Source organism: Herpailurus yagouaroundi, unplaced genomic scaffold (genome assembly GCF_014898765.1).
Source record: "Herpailurus yagouaroundi ecotype Mexico unplaced genomic scaffold, PumYag 182, whole genome shotgun sequence".
Lineage (NCBI taxonomy): Eukaryota > Metazoa > Chordata > Mammalia > Carnivora > Felidae > Herpailurus > Herpailurus yagouaroundi.
In genome coordinates, this window is record NW_024412413.1 from 46,130,153 (window position 1) to 46,148,890 (window position 18,738).

General features: G+C 34.7%; 1 protein-coding gene across 4 annotated transcripts in view; it reads right to left on the minus strand.

Moving 5' to 3' along the window:
* TBC1D15 (TBC1 domain family member 15) overlaps window positions 1-18,738 on the minus strand; it is a 75,254-nt gene that overhangs the window by 17,050 nt on the left and 39,466 nt on the right. For 3 of the 4 annotated variants that reach the window (XM_040491412.1, XM_040491415.1, XM_040491414.1), the window contains exons 6-12: window positions 13,155-13,257; window positions 11,455-11,505; window positions 10,958-11,155; window positions 9,762-9,890; window positions 9,116-9,219; window positions 8,004-8,098; window positions 761-877 (exon numbers count right to left, since the gene is read on the minus strand). In XM_040491412.1, the coding sequence (XP_040347346.1) occupies window positions 761-877; window positions 8,004-8,098; window positions 9,116-9,219; window positions 9,762-9,890; window positions 10,958-11,155; window positions 11,455-11,505; window positions 13,155-13,257 (797 nt within the window). The remainder of the gene's footprint in view (window positions 1-760; window positions 878-8,003; window positions 8,099-9,115; window positions 9,220-9,761; window positions 9,891-10,957; window positions 11,156-11,454; window positions 11,506-13,154; window positions 13,258-18,738) is intronic. The other variant, XM_040491413.1, reaches the window with a different exon arrangement.

Genomic DNA, 18,738 nt, shown 5'->3' on the forward strand with positions numbered 1-18,738 from the left:
CCTGTCTTTCTAACCCATTCTTGGTAGGAAACACAGTTATCAAGAAAAGAGAGTGAAGTTCTACATGGCCTAGATAATTATCTGCATGGCTTGCCCAAGACATCACATCAGTATTTTCCTTCACAAAGTAGGTAAGTTTTCCAAATAAAAGTTCCCAAACTTTCTCAATTCACAGACTTCTTAACATCTTAGTAATTTTTTTCCAAAGCACTCCTCAGCTCAAGAAAATAACTAACACTTCCACTTATTAAGTAGTTAGATCCAAACAACTTAATATCTATTTATGTCCTAAGAACTCAGCACCTGTTGGATACTACACTATTTCTCAAACCTTGGAATCCAATTGGAAACCACCATTCCCATTTCCTGTCCCTCATCTATTTTCACACAGTACTTGCTGAATCACACAGCAAGGCCTGAAGCTCTGCTTTGCAAAACTAACTTCATCAGGAGGAATGTGACCATCTAATGTTGAAACTCTGAACTACTTTAGCTAGGACTTACAGCAGTACCCTACAGAGTTCACGATCTCTCTCAAAAATTTAAAATATCCCACATTGTCCCACAAGTATGCTGTGACAACCCCATGCTCTTCAGTGCACAATTTGGGAATCACAGCCTTCTAAGTTTCCAGTCCAGTAGAACAATCTCTACAGAAACTAGCCCACAGAGCTGTTACATACATCTAATAGGTTCATAAATTTAAATTCTAAGATAAATATACATAAATCTTTCTAAATTAGGATGTCAGAGAACTTACCTAAATCAAAATCATACATACAGTAGGTCATCAAAATGTCATGAAGCAAAATCAACCCTGGATTATCTTGGCCTTCATAAAACTTGTTTGTTCGATCTGTTCTGTTAACATCTTTTTCTGAGGAGGAAAATCATCACATATTTGAAAACCTTTCAAAAAACAGATTCTTATAAAGCTTACCTCTTACAAGAACAAAATTCTTCTTGGTACTAATTTCACTCTCTTGCCAATCTTTCACTTAATGAAAAAAAAAATCATCAAATTCTATTTCAGATACGCAATAAAGTAACATTTTGGAATACTTTTTCAAAAATGAGTCCACTTCCTCATGGGTATACTTTCAAATATTTCTCAATTCTTATCTAAACATAGAAATTTTTTAATAGTAGAAAACACTTTTAATTAATTAAAAGCAATACCAAGTAATAATTCACATTAGTTAGCAATAAAACTGCCAGTCATGAATGCATGTGATAGGCCATATTATCTGAAAATGGTAATAAAAAAAGCTCTTAGGCAATCAAGTGTAATCAAAGAGATGTGTTTCATTCATATCTGCTTCATTCATTATCAACTTCTTTGTCATGTTCCATAATCATCTTCAGGACGAATGACTTCCTTATTCTCATATATACATTATTCAATTTATATATTAGTATAAACAATATGTATTAATTTTGAAAAAATGAAAACCCACATTTTGCTGGAAATGATTTCATGACACTGAAAACAGATTTGGAAGCTTTACCATGAGCATACCCCAAACTGTACTGACAATTCAATTCCCAAACACTGATACTAGCAAATGCAGCTAATTGTGAAAGGCTTTACTAACGGTCTTCCCCAAACGAATCCCTCAGTAAATTAAAAAATAATTTACAGAAATTCAAAATGATTAATTTATTCTATAACCAATTCTGTTTAAAAGTTATAACTGACCTCTCCCCACTGCACTCCACCCCTTTAAACTGAATAAATTGAAAACACTGTCCATACAGATACTCCCGCTTTTCAGAAGTTTGCATTACACCACTTCACTTTTACAAAAGACCTACGTTAGTACCCATTTTCACTAACCAAAAGAAATCCGAAGAGGATTTTCACTTTTCCAAAAAACGTCCAGAAGCAAAAATAACATTCAGCAAGCTGCTAGAGGCAGCATGCACCCTGGGCAGCCAGATGGGTCCCGCCAAGCTCTTTTCCCGGGACTTACCCTCAACCATCCATAGCTTTGAACTGTGTCTGCGAGCATCTGTGCTTTATCGTAATTTATTTTGTGTATCTATTAGCAAGATGTGTCCTAAGGTATCAAAAAAGTCTAAAAGAGGTTATTTTTGGGGTGTGGGAATCCTTAAGAAATCTTTCATATAAGCTAATAGTAATTGTTTCTTTGCTTTACGCCATTTAAGCTTATGAAAGGTCTCATAGGAACGCTCTACTTTCAGATAGCTGGGTAAACCTGTACTTGTGAAGAGATGGGGAGGTATTTTACAACTGAGTAGAATCTAACAAATAGAAGATGACATGAGTTTATATTCTGTAAGGGCATTTTTAAAAAATATTAGAATATTATAGCTTTCTATTAAAATATACTACATTAGATTTAATAAAACCAAGTATATATCTATAGAATTGTGGAACCGTTTATCAAACAAATAAGGAAAAGCAATACCAAAGAAAGCATAATAAATGTAAAATTTCATTTAAGAACATCAAAATGGTTCAGTCTCAAACAGGTACATAAGTTTATTTTTTTATTAACTCAAACACAATTTATACAATCATAACAATAATATAGAATATATCTGCCTTAATAGGGGTTTTAAATGTGGTAAAAAATTACTTATACCCTCATGAAGTGTATTTCTTTCCTCTTGTATATTTAGAAGTGACATACCAGGCAGAAAACAAAAAGGGATCAAAAGTGATATATAAAAGTATTTTATAAGGGAAGTACTTCTAGAAACTAATTTTCTAGAAAGAAAATTAGTAAGTTAAAAAAAAAAAACCCTCGTTAAAACCAACTCTCCATTTAACTTATTATGGCTAAAAAAGACAAGCAAAACACAACCACCCTAACAGATCCCACTTTACATTTGCCATCAGTAACCTCATGTGGGCCCCTAATTCTGCCTGGCACTCATGCTCTATTTCCTTCATCCATTCCCTGTCCCCATTCATAGAACTACTTTACATCTTCTCTATCTTTAAGCTTCCAACATGGTATATTCTCCGAACTCTAGCTCTTAGATGAACACCTTGCTTCCTATTTCTGAGAAAATAGAAGTTATCCAAGGAGAACTTCCATAGGATTCTACTATTTTAACCACATAACTGCATTTGTATTCACACAGTCCCCTTCTCTCCTATCACTCACTCTAAATGAGCTTCCAAGATCGTGGCTAAGTCCAACCCCTCCTCTTGTGCATGAAATCCATACTCTACTGGCTACCCAAGGATGCTGCTCTAGTAATTCTTGTCTCCCTCTCCAGTTTCATGAGTTTTTCTTAGTTTTCAACCATACTATTGTTTCTCTCTTCATAAAAACCTTACTTAACCACACTTTTCCCTCGAATGGCATCCCATTCTGTCTCCATCTGTTTAGAGCAAAACTTCTTGAAAGAGCTGTATATATTGTCTCCAAATCCACTCCTCCCGTTTCCTCCTGAACTCCAATCAGGTTGTCACTTCACCAAAACCTCTCTAATCAAAATCTCCAGTGATCTCAATACCTTGTGCAATGCTCAACCCAAGCCTTCATCTCACTTGACATCCTAGTTACTCCTTATTGAAATACTTTTTTCACTTGACTTCTGGTCAAAACTCTCAGGTTTTCCCTCTTTTTTCTCTGGCTCTTCTCTCAGTCTATTTTGCTGATTTCTCCTAATTGTTCCTGTTTATAAGTTAAAGTACTACCTCAGAAGGGTGCCTGGGTGGCTCAGTCTCTTAAGCATCTGACTTTGGCTCAGGTCATGATCTCACAGCTCTTGAGTTCAAGCCCTGAGTCAGGCTCTGTGCTGACAGCTCAGAGACTGGAGCCTGCTTTGGATTCTGTCTCCCTTCCCCTTCCAGCTCGTGCTCTATCTCAAAAGTAAATAAAAAAAAATTTTTAATTAAAAAAAAAAAGTAACGTACTACCTCAGAGCTCAGTTCTTGGATCCCTCCTTTTCTAAATACACCACTCCTTTGGCAATGTCATCTAGTCCTCCACCATCTATATGCTGATGACCTCTACATTTTTATCTCCAGCCCCCTTCTCTCCCCTGAATTCTAGCCCTATACATATACTTCCAACTCTATATATTAATATATCAACATCTAATAGGCAGTTTCACACTTAACATGTCCAATAAGTTCCAAATATTTCCTTTCAAACTTGCTTCTCTCACAGTTTTCCGTGTCTTAATTAAAAACCTACAATTCCATTCCTCTGGTTACTCACTTTAAAAACTTTGGAGTCATTCTTGAGTCTTTGCTCCCCTTGTCTGACACAGATACATACGTGTGTGTGTGTGTGTGTGCATGTCTGTGTGTCAAACTTTCAAAATACATATAGAAACCAACGCTGAGATCTCCCATCCATTCATTCCATGCCACCCCTCCCATTCACTTCACTCTAGAGAGCTACATGGGTCTCCTCTTTGCTCTTCTTCAAACGTGTGGAGGTCCTGAAGGACAAACAAGTCTAGACCATGCAGTTCCCCTCTGCCCAGATGCCCTTCGTCCAGATAGCTGCATGGCATACACTCTCTGCTTCTTCAAGTCTCTATTCAAATCTCACTCAACTGCTAGTGCTCTGTATCAACCATCATCTCTTGCCTAAATTACAGCAATAGCCTCACATGATCTATTTCCACCCCTACCCGCTACAGCTATTCTCCAAACAGTAGCCAGAGTGATTTGTTTAAAGGTAGTATCACTCCTGCTAAATATCTTCCAGTGCTTCCCATCACACTCAGAAGAAAAGCTTATGTCTTTACGAAGAACTATAAGGCTCTACGTGATCTGTACCTATTCCTTCACTGTTTCCTCTCTGAACTTCTTACTTTCTATACTCTACTCCAGCTCATTCTAACCACACTTACCTCCCTGCTATACTTCAAACATGCAGAGAACCTGGGGTGAAAACTAGTCTTAATATATGTTGTTCCTTTCTACTTGGACTGCCCTACACCTAGATATCAGCATAGCTCACTCTTCCCCTTTTTCAAGTTTCTACTCAAATACCACTTTTTCAATAAAAGCCTTTTCAGGTCACCCACGTTAAAACTGCAACATGACTGATAAACTTCCTAACATCTTGCCTGATTTTTCTACTTAGCACTTATCACTAACATACCACATGTTACTTATCTTGTTTACTGTCTGTTCTTCCCCACAAGGATAACAGCTCCTTGAGGGTAAGTCTTTTGTCTGTTTTGTTCACTCATGAATACCCAATGCCTAGGGGAGGGCCTAGTACATAAAGGCATTAAATATTTACTGAATGAATGTATGAATGTTTAAAATAAAATGTGATTTTAAAAAAGATCCCTAGTGATTCTAACATGCAGCCAAAGTTAGAAACCAGTGCTGTAAAGACCAGGATTCCTGGGCCTTCTTATCTGCCTTCCCGCCCCCCCAAATGATATCATCCATTCCCAAGGATGTTTATACTGATAATACCCAAATTTATATCTCCTACCCAGACTGTTGCAGATTACTCAACTAGCCCCTTGATATTCCATTTGTATATCTCACTATAAGGTATATAAGTAATATCTAATTCCATTTCACCATCCCCCATTCTCTTCATCACCATAAGTAGCACCACCAACTGGCCAATTTCTTTAGTCAAGAAATGTAGTCCCATCCTAAATTCTCTTCTTCTTCATACCCCGCATTTAATACATCAGAAAGTCTTATCGATTGCATCACCAAAATATAAGTTGAATCCACTTATTTATCTACATTTCCACTACTACCATCTCTTAGAGTTCTCTACTAATTGGTCTCCCTGTTCCTACCTGTACCTTGATTCAATCCATTTTTCCATACAGCAGAAATACTGATTTTAAAATACAAGCAAAATGGTCTTATTCAAAATGCTCCAATAGTTTCTTTTGATACTTAAAATCCAACACGTTGGCACTAACCACAAGATCTACAGCTTACCTGTGTATTTTTTAATAAAATGAATTGGTACCAAAGAAAACAACAACAACAACAACAAAGCTTTTGGCAACCTTTCCCCAAAAAATACTTTTGAGAAAAAGTACTATGGAAAAAGAATCCTTTAAAACCAACTTATTATATATACTTCTACTGGTAGAAAGTATGGTACAGTTGAAAAGTAACTGAATTAAGAATCAGATCTGAGTATGAATGAGTCTGGGCTATGGAACTAACTAGACAGATGACTAAAGACAATTTACTAACATTTTCTGGGCTTCAATTCTGTTATCTGCTAAACTAAAAATGAAAAAACTGGATGAAAGTATGGCTCAATTCTTTTGATTTGAAATGTTTACATTTTTCCTCCAAACTCCTTGAAGTGAGAATAAGACACAAGAAAGATTGAGAATTATCAGAGCCATTATCACTACTCCCTGAGTTTAAAAAAAAAAAAAAAAAAAAAAAGGAAGATGACATAGCATGTGGAAAGAAAAGGCTTAATTAAGGGGTGCCTGGCTGGCTCAGTTGGGGGTAGCACACAACTCTCAATCTCGAGGTTGTGAGTTTGAGACCCACACTGGGTAAAGAGATTACTTATTTATATTAATAAAGACATGCATACACACACACTTTAAAAAAAAAAAAAAAAAAAAAAAAGAAAAGAAAGAAAAGAAAGTTACTTAATCTGTAAGATCCCTTCCAGTTCAAATATTTTATGTTCAAGCAGGAAAAAACAGTCCATTACCATTTTTTCCTACTGAAAGTGAAAACAGCAGGGGACTTCAGTTGGAAACTTCAGATAATTCCATGCCTCAAGATCCCCAACCTTCTGAGTTAACTGGAGGAAGGACACAGTTTATTCCAGTATAATTTATTTTTTGGAAAAATAAATTCTTTTACAGCCAAAAGTACTGGGGTACCCAGCTGGCTTAGTCGGAGGAGCATGCAACTCTTGACCTCAGGGTTGTGAGTTCAATCCCCATGTTGGGTAGAGATGACTTACATGAACAAATGAAAACCTTATAATCCAAAGTACTATTACCAAAAAGATCTCATCATTTGTCTTTATGTCTTTACAAAAGCTACCAAATTGTTTATGTTGGGCTTTCTAACTATAATTTGTAGATTTTCTTCTTCCATGGGAAGGTGATGTTGAACATGGTGGTAAAAACATTCCCCATCTTTATTTATGAAGCTATAAATAAATCCAAAAGTAATATAAGAATTTAAAAAGTAAATTCCACTACTATCCAAAGCTATCCTAAAATTATGTAGAGGCTAGCTAACAAGATAGTTAAGAGCACTGAAACTGGGTTCTGCTCTTATTAAATCATGTGATCTTGGACAAGTCAATTATACTTTCAATGGTTCAGTTTTCTGTAAAATGGAGATTATCAACTTAGAACTTTAAGACATGTACAGAAGTAACTATGTATTCTTTCAATAACTTACACCAACCTGGCCTTTATCATAAGAGCTAGATGACCCAGTACTTACTCTCTGGAAATAAGTCTAATTCCTTTGATGTAAAATTCTGTCAAGCATCTCTTTTTTATGAAATAGTTATTCCTAGATGAATTCTTATTCAATTCTCAAACATTAACAAACATTTACTATCTGAAGTCATGTATTAAAAAAATGAATTATATGCATATTTAGCGATGGTCTGGAGGGACACAAACCAATGTCTATCAACTATAGTTATCTCTGTATGACGGAAACAAAACCAATCTTTATTTTCTTCTTTTTGCTTATCTGTAGTTCCTAATTTTTCTATAATAGACACAACTGTTTTTTGTAATAAGGGAGACAATTTAATAAAATTAATTCAATAAGCAAATAAAGTTAAACACTTTTTAAAATTCACATTTGAGAACTGAAAATGAAATATATCAGTACTTATACTGACTGAATTCATATCTTATTAGAAAAGGAACAACCAAGAACATCAAATAAATATTCTAATGTACTCTCCAATTCTGATATCTCTTTTGAGCCCTACTCCGTAGCATATATTTCACTTCTTAAATCCTATCAAGACTTCAATGTAAACCGCTCTCATGCATTTTTAAAATTAGGAAAAAATTACCAATAAGACTTCTATAATCTCTTAACCTCGAATTTCTCTTCTCTTGTTCCTCACTGACAGATTTCCACTGTAGTTTCATCCTGAAGTATTCATCACTACAGAAGACAATTTATACCAAAAAAAGCTATTAGAATACTATATTTTTAAAAATTCTAATTGGGTTTTTATATAAACAATATATCAAAGCATTTATGATGCTAGTCAGATGTGAGGTTATAAATGATAGTAAAATGTTTAAAGTTATGATACATGAGTGAAAACAAAGGAAAAATAACCTTATATTTACCGTAAACTTTACTTAAACTACCAGAATATTTACATATGATTTTAAGAAAGCATTTACCTTAATCCTTAATATGATACCTAAAATTATTCTAGTTATTAAATATTTTAACCACTAAAGTTTCTGAATAATTACAAATACAAATCTATAAATTATTTTTTTAATCTGACCTAAGAGTTCCATTTTTCAATCAGTTTTTGCACAAACTTGTTAATGTGAAATATCTTAGGAGGACTGCAAAGGTGTTGAAAGAGAAAGGATGGTCTGAAAATTTAAATACGCACATAAAGATTCAGAGTGAGCTTTAAATCAAAGGCTAAACTGATTAACTGGGAATATGAAGGGTACCTGGAAAGTTCACCTCTGTTTCTTTTCAAGACTGAGAAATTACTTAGAGAAACACTCTTCCAAAAAAATGAAAGATTAGTTTATGTTACAAGAGCACGAGGGAAATAAAGGTAATTAACCTAAATGGTAAATACACTTCTTATGGGCCATTTTTATAATTTCATAATAAATTGTAAAAATTAATCAAGATGAATGATGTATTTAAAAATCCATATCTTATTTTTCATTCATGCAAAATGCTTTTATAAGGGAAGTGGAATTTTTTTTTTTGCCATCTTTCTACATATTCACCAACACAACTGCAATGTTTGAAATGACTAGTTTGAAACAACTACAGGGCTCATAATTTTTCAATTAAAAAGATGAAAATAAAATTATTTTCCCATACCTTCATCTATTTCAAATAGTCATCTAGAAGCACTATACGAATTTGTACGAGTGAATTATTTTAATTTCTTTGATGACAAAAGACCTTACTTACGTTTTTTGTTTTTGTAATTGAGTTCTTTCCTCCTTGGTACTGTCCCAAGGAAAATAGCCCAGAAGAAATTTCCATGCCTGCTTTCTCAATGCATGACTAAGCCCCTAAAGAAAACATGCATATTAAACGCATTCGTAAAAAGTATGCAATACTTTTAAGTTCACAAAACTTGCATATAAATATACAGTAAGACTAATATTTAAAATATAGTTTTATATATAAAAATAGCTCAACTCAATGAATACTACACCTTGTTCCTGACCTCCAGATTCAGACGATGTTAAGTAGCTGCCAGAAAGCTTCAACAATGCAGAGTATACAGTAGATTATATAGAAGTCAGAGGGACTGATTAGTCTTTCTAAGCCCTATCTTACTAGATAAGGAAACTACCACTGGGGTACATATATGCCTCCTTCACATAACCCACAGAACTTCCAGTAAAGAAGACTATCTTTCCCTAGACTTAATGTATCTTCCCCCACTCAACCTTCAGGGACATCAAAGGGACCTCACTCTGTCCTACAGGGATTATAAGACATCATTTATCAAAAAGGAATTCATTCCCTGACTCCCCAAACACCTCCCATAAAGAAAGAAAACTTAAATATCAGCAGTTTCAAATATCATCCCTATTAAGGTATTTACCCCTCTAAATATCATCTGCTTCATATTATCGACATTTAAAATTCTTCCTTCAGAATCAATGTTCTTAGTCCACTCGTCCAGGGATACTGGCTCTCTCCTTTGAACAACAGGTCGTTCTCCCAAATCAATCTAAATTAAGAAAATAAGGAATGAGGAGTACACTTTTTTAACCAGTGAAATGAAATAAAGGTATATAAAAATTAAAATAAATACCATTTATTACTGACATGATTTCTAACATTTCTAATATCTTCCTTTATTTTCCAATGTTCAACTTATGAACTATAACAGCATTCCATACATTTTCCTTCCCACTAAACATATAAATAACAGGGTTATAAATTCAGAGATAGGAGTACATTTGCAATTTTGAGTTTCAATTATGTAAGTATAAAACATTCAACATGTAAATTCCTTAAGAGACCCTTCAAATTAAATGGTATGCTAGATTATTTAAAAAGACAGTACTATTCCACTAATCATATTCCAAAATTAGCTTTTCTTCCAAACTAAAATTTGTAGCTCTCAGAAGTGATTCATGATCCATTAGCTGCACTTGGTATTTTCTACAGTTTTTTAATTCAATTAACAGATGTTGGTAATTTTAAAGTGCCATATGCAAGATAAGCCTTTTAAGTATTACAATTTAGATATTTATAGCATTCTAACTATGTACAGCCTAAACTTGTAGCGAATTCAAAAGTCTTGTTGAGCATTTATAAAGATCTGCCATAATTCCGGGCTAAAGATCCATCTTACTTAAAAAAGAAAAGATTGATATGAGAATAAAAGCCTCAGAGTAGTGTCCTGACTAGCTGCCTCTGGCACCTACTGAGAAAAACATATAAACTAGAACAGAACTAGGAACAATATGCGAGGCACACTATTCTCTCACTGCTACACACTCAATGAAACAAACAACCTGTTCATTATTATCAAAAAGTGATAAAAGAAAGATCCAACTTAATTAACAAAGTGTAAGCAGTAACTGATGAAGACCAACCCAAGAATTTGGTGGCAGAACAAGTACTAGTTGTTAGAATATGTAAGTTAGCAAAAAAGTTGTAAGAAAGAATTATGAGAAAGAGGCAGATATAACCAAAATTGAGTTTCCATTTCTAGCACATCCATTGCATGTTTCAAAAGGATTTCTCTTGCTAGAATATAGAGCTATGTTCATATAAATCTCCACTCACCCTTGTGATGACTTCAAATCCTGGTTCTTCTTGTTGATTTATCTTTAAACCTGGAATAGCATCACTAAGAAAATCTGCCATTTCTGATGGTGGTCGTTGATGTGTAGAGGGATCACTGCCTCTCAAACTATCAAAAATGTAGTTTGTGACTTTGGAAAATCCTACCATAGTTGCTGTATAAGGGTCCTTTTTAATTTTCTATGTAGTAAGAAGAAAAACATTAGCATTATTAATTCAAATCGAGAATGAAAATACCTTCTGATGGGCAAAAGGGCAATGTTTTTTAAAGGGGGAAAATCAGAACTAAAACAGCATTCTAAGATTATCTTGAATTTTTTTTTTTCTGGAAAGAAAAATTTGTATTTTCTGAGGCAATTTTTCATTTGGTTAAAATAGTATATAAACAGCAAGTTAATGCTACTGATTGAATTCCAGATAAACAAATGATTTGCAGACTTATTTGATCTGCATACATCACAAATATATGCAGCGCTTACTTTCCACTGATGCATGGCCCACAACAGCTTTCTTCTGTCTAGCAGTCCTGCCTTCACAAAAAAAATATTTCTTGAAGTGTGCAGAACCAAACTAGTCTAACAGAAAATATTGAATAGCTAAGTTTCAAAGCTCATAATATTTAAATATTAACTGACATTTTAATCTAATTACAGTAAAACCTTACTTTGCGAGCATAAGTCATTCTGGAAACATGCTTGTAATCCAAAGCACTCTTGTATCACAAAGCAAATTTCAAGAACCAGTGGCTCAGTTGTGATGTGACATTGGGCGTCATGTACTATTTCTACTGCAAGACATCACTCGTTTATCAAGTTAAAATCTATTAAAAACGCTTGCTCATTTTGCAGAACACGTTACTCGCAATCTAAGGTTTTACTGTATAAGGTTAATAAAATCATGCCAGTGAGTGTAATCTGTTCTGGACAATGCTGCCCTGGAAAACAGCTAAAGGTTTTTCTATTGCTAGGATTACTTCTAAATCCCAAACTGCCTGCTTATTCATATTTAGTAAAATTAGTTACTTTTTAAAGGTCTAACTTTTAAATGATTATTTTCACATAAGAAAAACTTTTTTCACTTTTTACTTTAATTGGTGTCTAGCTGTCTTGTCCTCCTTCCTCAAAAGTTCTCTCTTTATCTTGTTATCTTCATTCAGAACCAAGAAGAGACACAGTAAGCACTCAAACATTTTTTGAATAAGTGAATAAACAAAGATTTCATTAGTTTACATAAAAATCTGAGTGAAAAATAAATTAACTTTATTTCTGCCTGTGCTAAGTGAATTATTTTTAGTCAAATGTAAGAATATACTCAAATACTTTAAGGGGGATTAGATTATCATGACCCTAAATGAACCTACTTAAATGGAAAATAAAAATTCAGGTGCGCCTGGCTGGCTCAGTCGGTTGAGCAGCCGACTTCAGCTCAGGTCATGATCTCACGGCTCGTGAGTTTGAGCCCCACGTCGGGCCCTGCGCTGACAGCTCAGAGCCTGGAGCCCACTTCGGATTCTGTGTCTCCCTCTCTCTCTGCCCCTCCCCTGCTCGTGCTCTGTCTCTCTCTCTCAAAAGTAAATAAAAATAAATAAATGAAAAACAAAATTCAAACCATATTGTTAAGTTTATCACTAATGAATTCAAAGTGGCTTACCCAGTAACCTTTCACCTGATTCAAACAGTGAAAGCTGTAACAATAAAAATCTAATGTGCAATTTCAGAATTACAACAAAGGGGAAAATTGTTTTAATGGTAACTAAGAACCAAAGAAGCTTCTGACTCTTAAAAATAAATGCATATTATTTCTAAAAAATTATGGAGAATAGGGTCACTGGGGTGGCTCAGGTGGTTAAGTGTCTGACTCCTGATGACAGCTCAGGTTATAATCTCACGGTTCGTGAGATCAGGCCCCACACTGGGCTCTATGCTGAGAGTGCACAGCTTGCTTGAGATTCTCTCTCTCTCTCTCCCTCTCTCCCTGTCCCTCCCCTACTTGTGCTTACCCACTCTCTCTCAAAATAAATAAAAACTTTTTAAAAACTTACGAAAAATAGTTTCATAAAGTTTACACATAGAGAGGCACTTGCCCATTCCATATAATCTCTGAGAAAGTAAGAGGTGGGAGGATATAAAATAATGCAATCAGATTAATAGATTAATACAAAATAGATTAAGAAACATACTTGTATTAAACCATAGGCAGGTTCATCAAGAAGATTTTCAAATGACTGTGAAAGACTCTTATTCTGACAATTCACAAGAAGTGTTCTTTTATCCTGTGGAGATCTGTAATAAAAGAAGGGATCTGTAGAAAACACTAGCACAGTCGATCAATTACTACCTGAATAATTATTAATGCCTAGTTACTTTTACCCCAAAACTCAAATGTCCACTTCTAGAACTGTTTCCCATTAATACAATATTAGCAACTATTTAGGAACTATCTTAAATGAGCTCCAAAACTACGTGAAACAGGAAATACTAAATTAACAAATACAAAAGGACTAAAGCATATTTTTATTCTAGGTAAAGCCAAGAGGACTAAGTTGTAATGAACTCAAATTTTTGTTTATAATTATAATAGAAAAGCCTAACAAATATATCTGCCTTTGCTATCATGAAAATTTTTTAATGTTAAAACACACTTTAGGATTCATCAGTATATTTAATATGTACAATACAGGAAAATGTCCTATTTGGAAAGGGTTTCCAACTTCATTCCAGAGATTGGTAATACATTATAAGGTATTTAAAAACACAAGATAAAATAATTATTTGTTAAAGATCATTAATTATGCTAACATAATTATAAACACATACAAAATTATTAACAAAGTTATAAGGTACGGTTCAGGTACAGTATGTCTAGTTCTGGCTTAAGCTCTAGAAACAAGTTTTTCTTCACATTTCTTAATAACTACAGAATAAATCTTTTCCAAATAGACATCTAATTTCAAGTAATCAGATGAATATCCAGTCTTTTTTCTATTCAGTAAGTTTCATACCTTAGTAAGTTAGCTATAATAAATCCACAACTTTTCTGTTTAAAATAAAACTTAAATGTGTTATGTTACTGCTATCTACTTCTAGTTTATTATAAATGTTTGAGATAAGAACTTTAATAACAGTTATCTCTTCCCAATTCTAACATAAAAGGATGCAACAGCAATGCTAGAGGGGATATGAACTCCAAATCAGGATCTTATTCTTACACATTCAGAAACAACAGTTGTCTTCAGAGACAACAGTAGCTTAATAAGCTCCTTGGCTTTTTAAGGAGCTGAGGTTGAGTCATTTGAGGCAGAAAAAAAATAACTTTTAAAATGCTCAATTTTCATTAAGTGTTATGTTTCTGAACACTTATTGGGATTATGCTTAATATGAAGACCTATATGTTCTCACAAGGCATTTTTTAATGGTAAGTCTTTTAAATGTAGCACCAGAAAAAGAAAAGTAACTAACAGAGCAATATACTTTGTCCTGGCACAATGCAACTAGCACTATGGTTATTATTTTTTTCTAACGATAAATTGAGTCAAATTATTTCTTTAAAATCCAAATAAAAAAATTATCACGAAAGTCAAAACATGACTATGCATGTATAAAGGGAACAGATATGTAACCTGTACCTATCTGGCCTCAGAGAATTATACTATTGCTCCAGATTTAACACTGTAATCAAGAAATTAGTGATGGAAAGAAGAAATGACTGCCTAAACCAATACACAACCACTCTTTTAAAAAGAAAGGGTTTCACTTTTTATACCCAATGCTCTGTGATGAGGGGCTGGGAAAAGTTCTGAGAGAAAAGACATAAAAAATTTAAGATTTGGTTGCCCTTAGCTAAAGAAATCAACAGAAACATTTTTTAAAAGTACATTGGTCAAAGGACAAGTTGTATACTGCTAGGCAATTGCAGAACTCCTCAAAAGGAGAGCTGGCATTCCAGAAGAATGTTACACTTCCACCTGCCAGGTTAACACACGGATTTAATTTGGAAAGATCAAATATTATGGATTTGTATGTATGTATTCTGGAAATATAATGGATTCTGGGAAGTTGACATCTTATGACAACATTATTCAAGACTTTCAAACCCACTGCAGCAGCAAGACAAAACTTTTAATGATGTTAACATCAGCAATTCTATTAGAGCCTACTAAAGCGCTTAAAGAAAACCATAGTCTAGTATCACAAGTATAGAAGTAGATCTACTGTAAATTCAGAAATATTTTTCAGGCTTTGGAATGAGCCTCTCCCAAGGGCCTCAGAATACATTCTGAAATGGTAATAGACGAAGAATGCTTTGTGTGCTGAGATGTGGTGGTAACTATTTTCCATTGCTACTGAGAATGGACCAATATGGAAAGATTAAGAAAGAAATAAAAATATCATTGCAAAGGCTATCAGTCAAAAAAGTTAATAAAAATAAAAAGGTGCAGAATATTTACAACAAAACTATATATATGATATTCTATTTTACACATATGTCTCAAAGGGAATAAATGAAGGTCTATAACCTAATCTTATAAATGGTATTATATGATGATACAACCAATTTGGCTTTTTAGGGATTATCTTACTGTGTGGATATTATATATTAATGTAAAAATGTCCCAATATACAAATTAATTTTACTGGAACCTCTGTGTTACAACCTTCATTCATATCCTAGCAACCAACTTGGTTCCAGAAAGGTAACATAAATGTACTTGTGATTCATTCTTTACTTGAGTATCACGTTTTAAATGGTAATAAATCAAAGATCACTAACAAACATCAATGAATGGAGCAATGAATGTTTTTCGCCAGAGATAAGAAAACCATCTGAGAAATAACAAGTCTAAAGAAGCTGGCCTATTTTGCACTGACTGATCTGAGACTGAAAGAAGGACTGTGCATAGCTGGCCCAGCCTTGTTCTCACACTTAACAAGGCGGCACATCCCCACTGCATTCACAACTTCTGTTCATCTGTATAGTAAGGCCCTTAATTCATTAGGGGGAAGTATTAAGAAGGTAAGATGGCCACAAACGCAAGCCACATTATTCAACTTACGTTAAACAGAGAAAAAAGAGAATATAGTCTGCTTCTCTCTGTTGGTTTTGAATTGAGAAGACGACAAGAGTGACCCTGGCAGAGCCTCCCTGACATGCCACTGAGGTTGCGGAACTACTATTCTTCCTTCTGGCCTCTACAACAATCTCTGACCACAGGAACATGATTCTGGAAACATTATTTTGCTTAAGACAACAGCTCTCGGGACAGGAAATGAGACTGCCATGGCCAACATGTAGTAGAGTAAAAACCTCAGAATATTTGGGAATTTTCATTTCTTTGGAGTTCAACTTAATGGAGAATTCCATTTATTTAGATAACTAATAAAGAACAAGTATCTTTAATATGTCCCTAAGAATCTAATAGAGATGACATACAGATATGGAATTTTTACAATATTAGTGACAGTTTATTTGGAGTATCTGTATTCTACCACTTGGACTCGACATATAATCTCTGGTGAACTCTCTATGGCACAATATAATTGGGTATAATTTACGATAGGAAAGAGAATAGGAAGTGTTTATTTTTAACTTAGGGTATAGAGGGGCCTTGAAGATAAAATATTTGATGTACTATTCTTACACATTTCAGACCATTCAGGGGGCAAAGAGTAAATTAGCCCCCAGTGTCACAGAAGGATACAGAGTAGAGAAGTGGCTAGTACTAGGGGTATAGTTTTTGACAGACTCACTTTAAGCTATCTCTTCCCCCCAGAACAGTCATATCCCTGGTTGACTATAAATTTAATAAAGCCCAAAAGGGGGGGGGGGGGAGAGAAAGTATAGGGAGGGCAGTCTCCTCTGGTAGGTTTTTCTCTTTGACCAGGTCACTAAAGGTTGCAATTAATCATTGATGCTCACATCACATCCCCTTTTATCCTCCCCTTAATTTCATTCCCTCTCAAAGCTTCAATTACTACTGACACACAAAAAACTTACAAATTATCCTATTATATGCTCTCACAGTGCTACATATCTCTTATTTGGAGCACTTATTATAGCTGAAATGTTACATTTATTTGTATAAGTAATGTTTGTTTTTCCCACAACAGTACAAACTTCATGAAGGCAGGGGCCATATCTTTTTTGATTACTGCTCTTTCCAGCAGTTAGCACAGTACTTCCAGGACATAAGTGCTCCTCAAAACTCAATGAATGAAACACACACACACACACACACACACACACACACACACACGCACACACTCACAGAGGAACACCATTCCCATGGCTTCGTGTTTTCAAGTGGAAATACGCACATCTATTAAACGAACTCTCCTTCACTAGGACATACTTGATTACTGAGATCAGAAAAGAGTAAGGTGCATGCTTGACATAAATAACCCCTGTGAATTATTATGATGCTTATCTAAGCCTCACCAATAATGATATTTTTACCATCATGTCTGATTCCTGTATTTACTCCTGTTTCCTTTTCTGTATTAGTAAAGAAGTTTCATTTACAACTCTCATCAAAATAGCACTTGAATGTGGTACAACACACATTCAAGTACCCATACTCTTATAAGCACTTAAGTGATTGTTCAGTCTCTTTTTGAACTTATCCAAGATAGAAAACTGTCTAACCCCTGAGCTACAACCTGTTACCTTCTAATTGCTCTTTGGACCCATGCAAAACAAATCTGCAATATATTTCTTATAACAACCCTTTCAAAATTATTTGTAGAATTGGTAAGTACTGTTTCATTTATTAATTCAACTGAGATTTACTGTGCAAGTATTATGTGCCAGCACTGTGGCTAGGAACCTAGAGGAGAAAATATAAACAAAACAGATGCAAGCCCTGCCTTTGTAGACATACATTCTAGAGTAGAACATTTAAAAAAGTAAACAGATAAAATTATTCAATTAAGAGCTATGAAGGAAGCAAACAAGGGAATGAGACAATGAAATAGAATGGGGGTGGGAACCTACATTACACGGGAGAGGAAACATCCAGGAAAGCTGCTGTGAGGAAGTGACATTACACTGAGACCTTAGGGATCAGAAAGGGAGAAGAATATGCCAAGCAAAAGAGAGAACATACATATAGGACTCTAACACTGTCTGTCCACAGTCTGGGGCATTTCAGCAACTGAAAGAAAATCATATGGCTACAATATAAAAGAGAATGGCATAAGATGAGGCTTAAGAGGTAAACAGAGCCTGGGTAGCTCAGTCAATAGAGCATCCAGCTCTTGATTTCGGCTTGGGTCATGATCTCGGCATTGTGGGATCATATGCACTGAGCATGAAGCCTAAGATTCTCTCTCTCTCCTGCTCACACACTCTATCAAAAATTTTAAAAACAGAAAGAGATAAAGTTAATAAGGCAAGGCAGGATCTCACTGACCATTTTAAGAGGCTTTGATTGTATTTAATGTTGCACCCAAACTCCTTTTGTTCAAGTTAAACCCCTACATCCTTCTAATGTTTTCCACGATACCACTTTGATCCTTCTCATTACATTACTCATCTTTTCCATATAGTATAGATAGTCTAACACATTTAAAATGCAATATTTAGGGGTGCCTGGGTGGCTCAGTTAAGCATCTGACTCTTGGTTTTGACTCAGGTCATGATCCCAGGGTTGTGGAATCAAGCCCCTCATCAGGCTCTGCACTAGACATGGTGCCTACTTGGAATTCTCTCTCTCTCTCTCTCTCTCTCTCTCTCTCTCTCTCTCTCTCTCTCCCCCCCCCCCCACT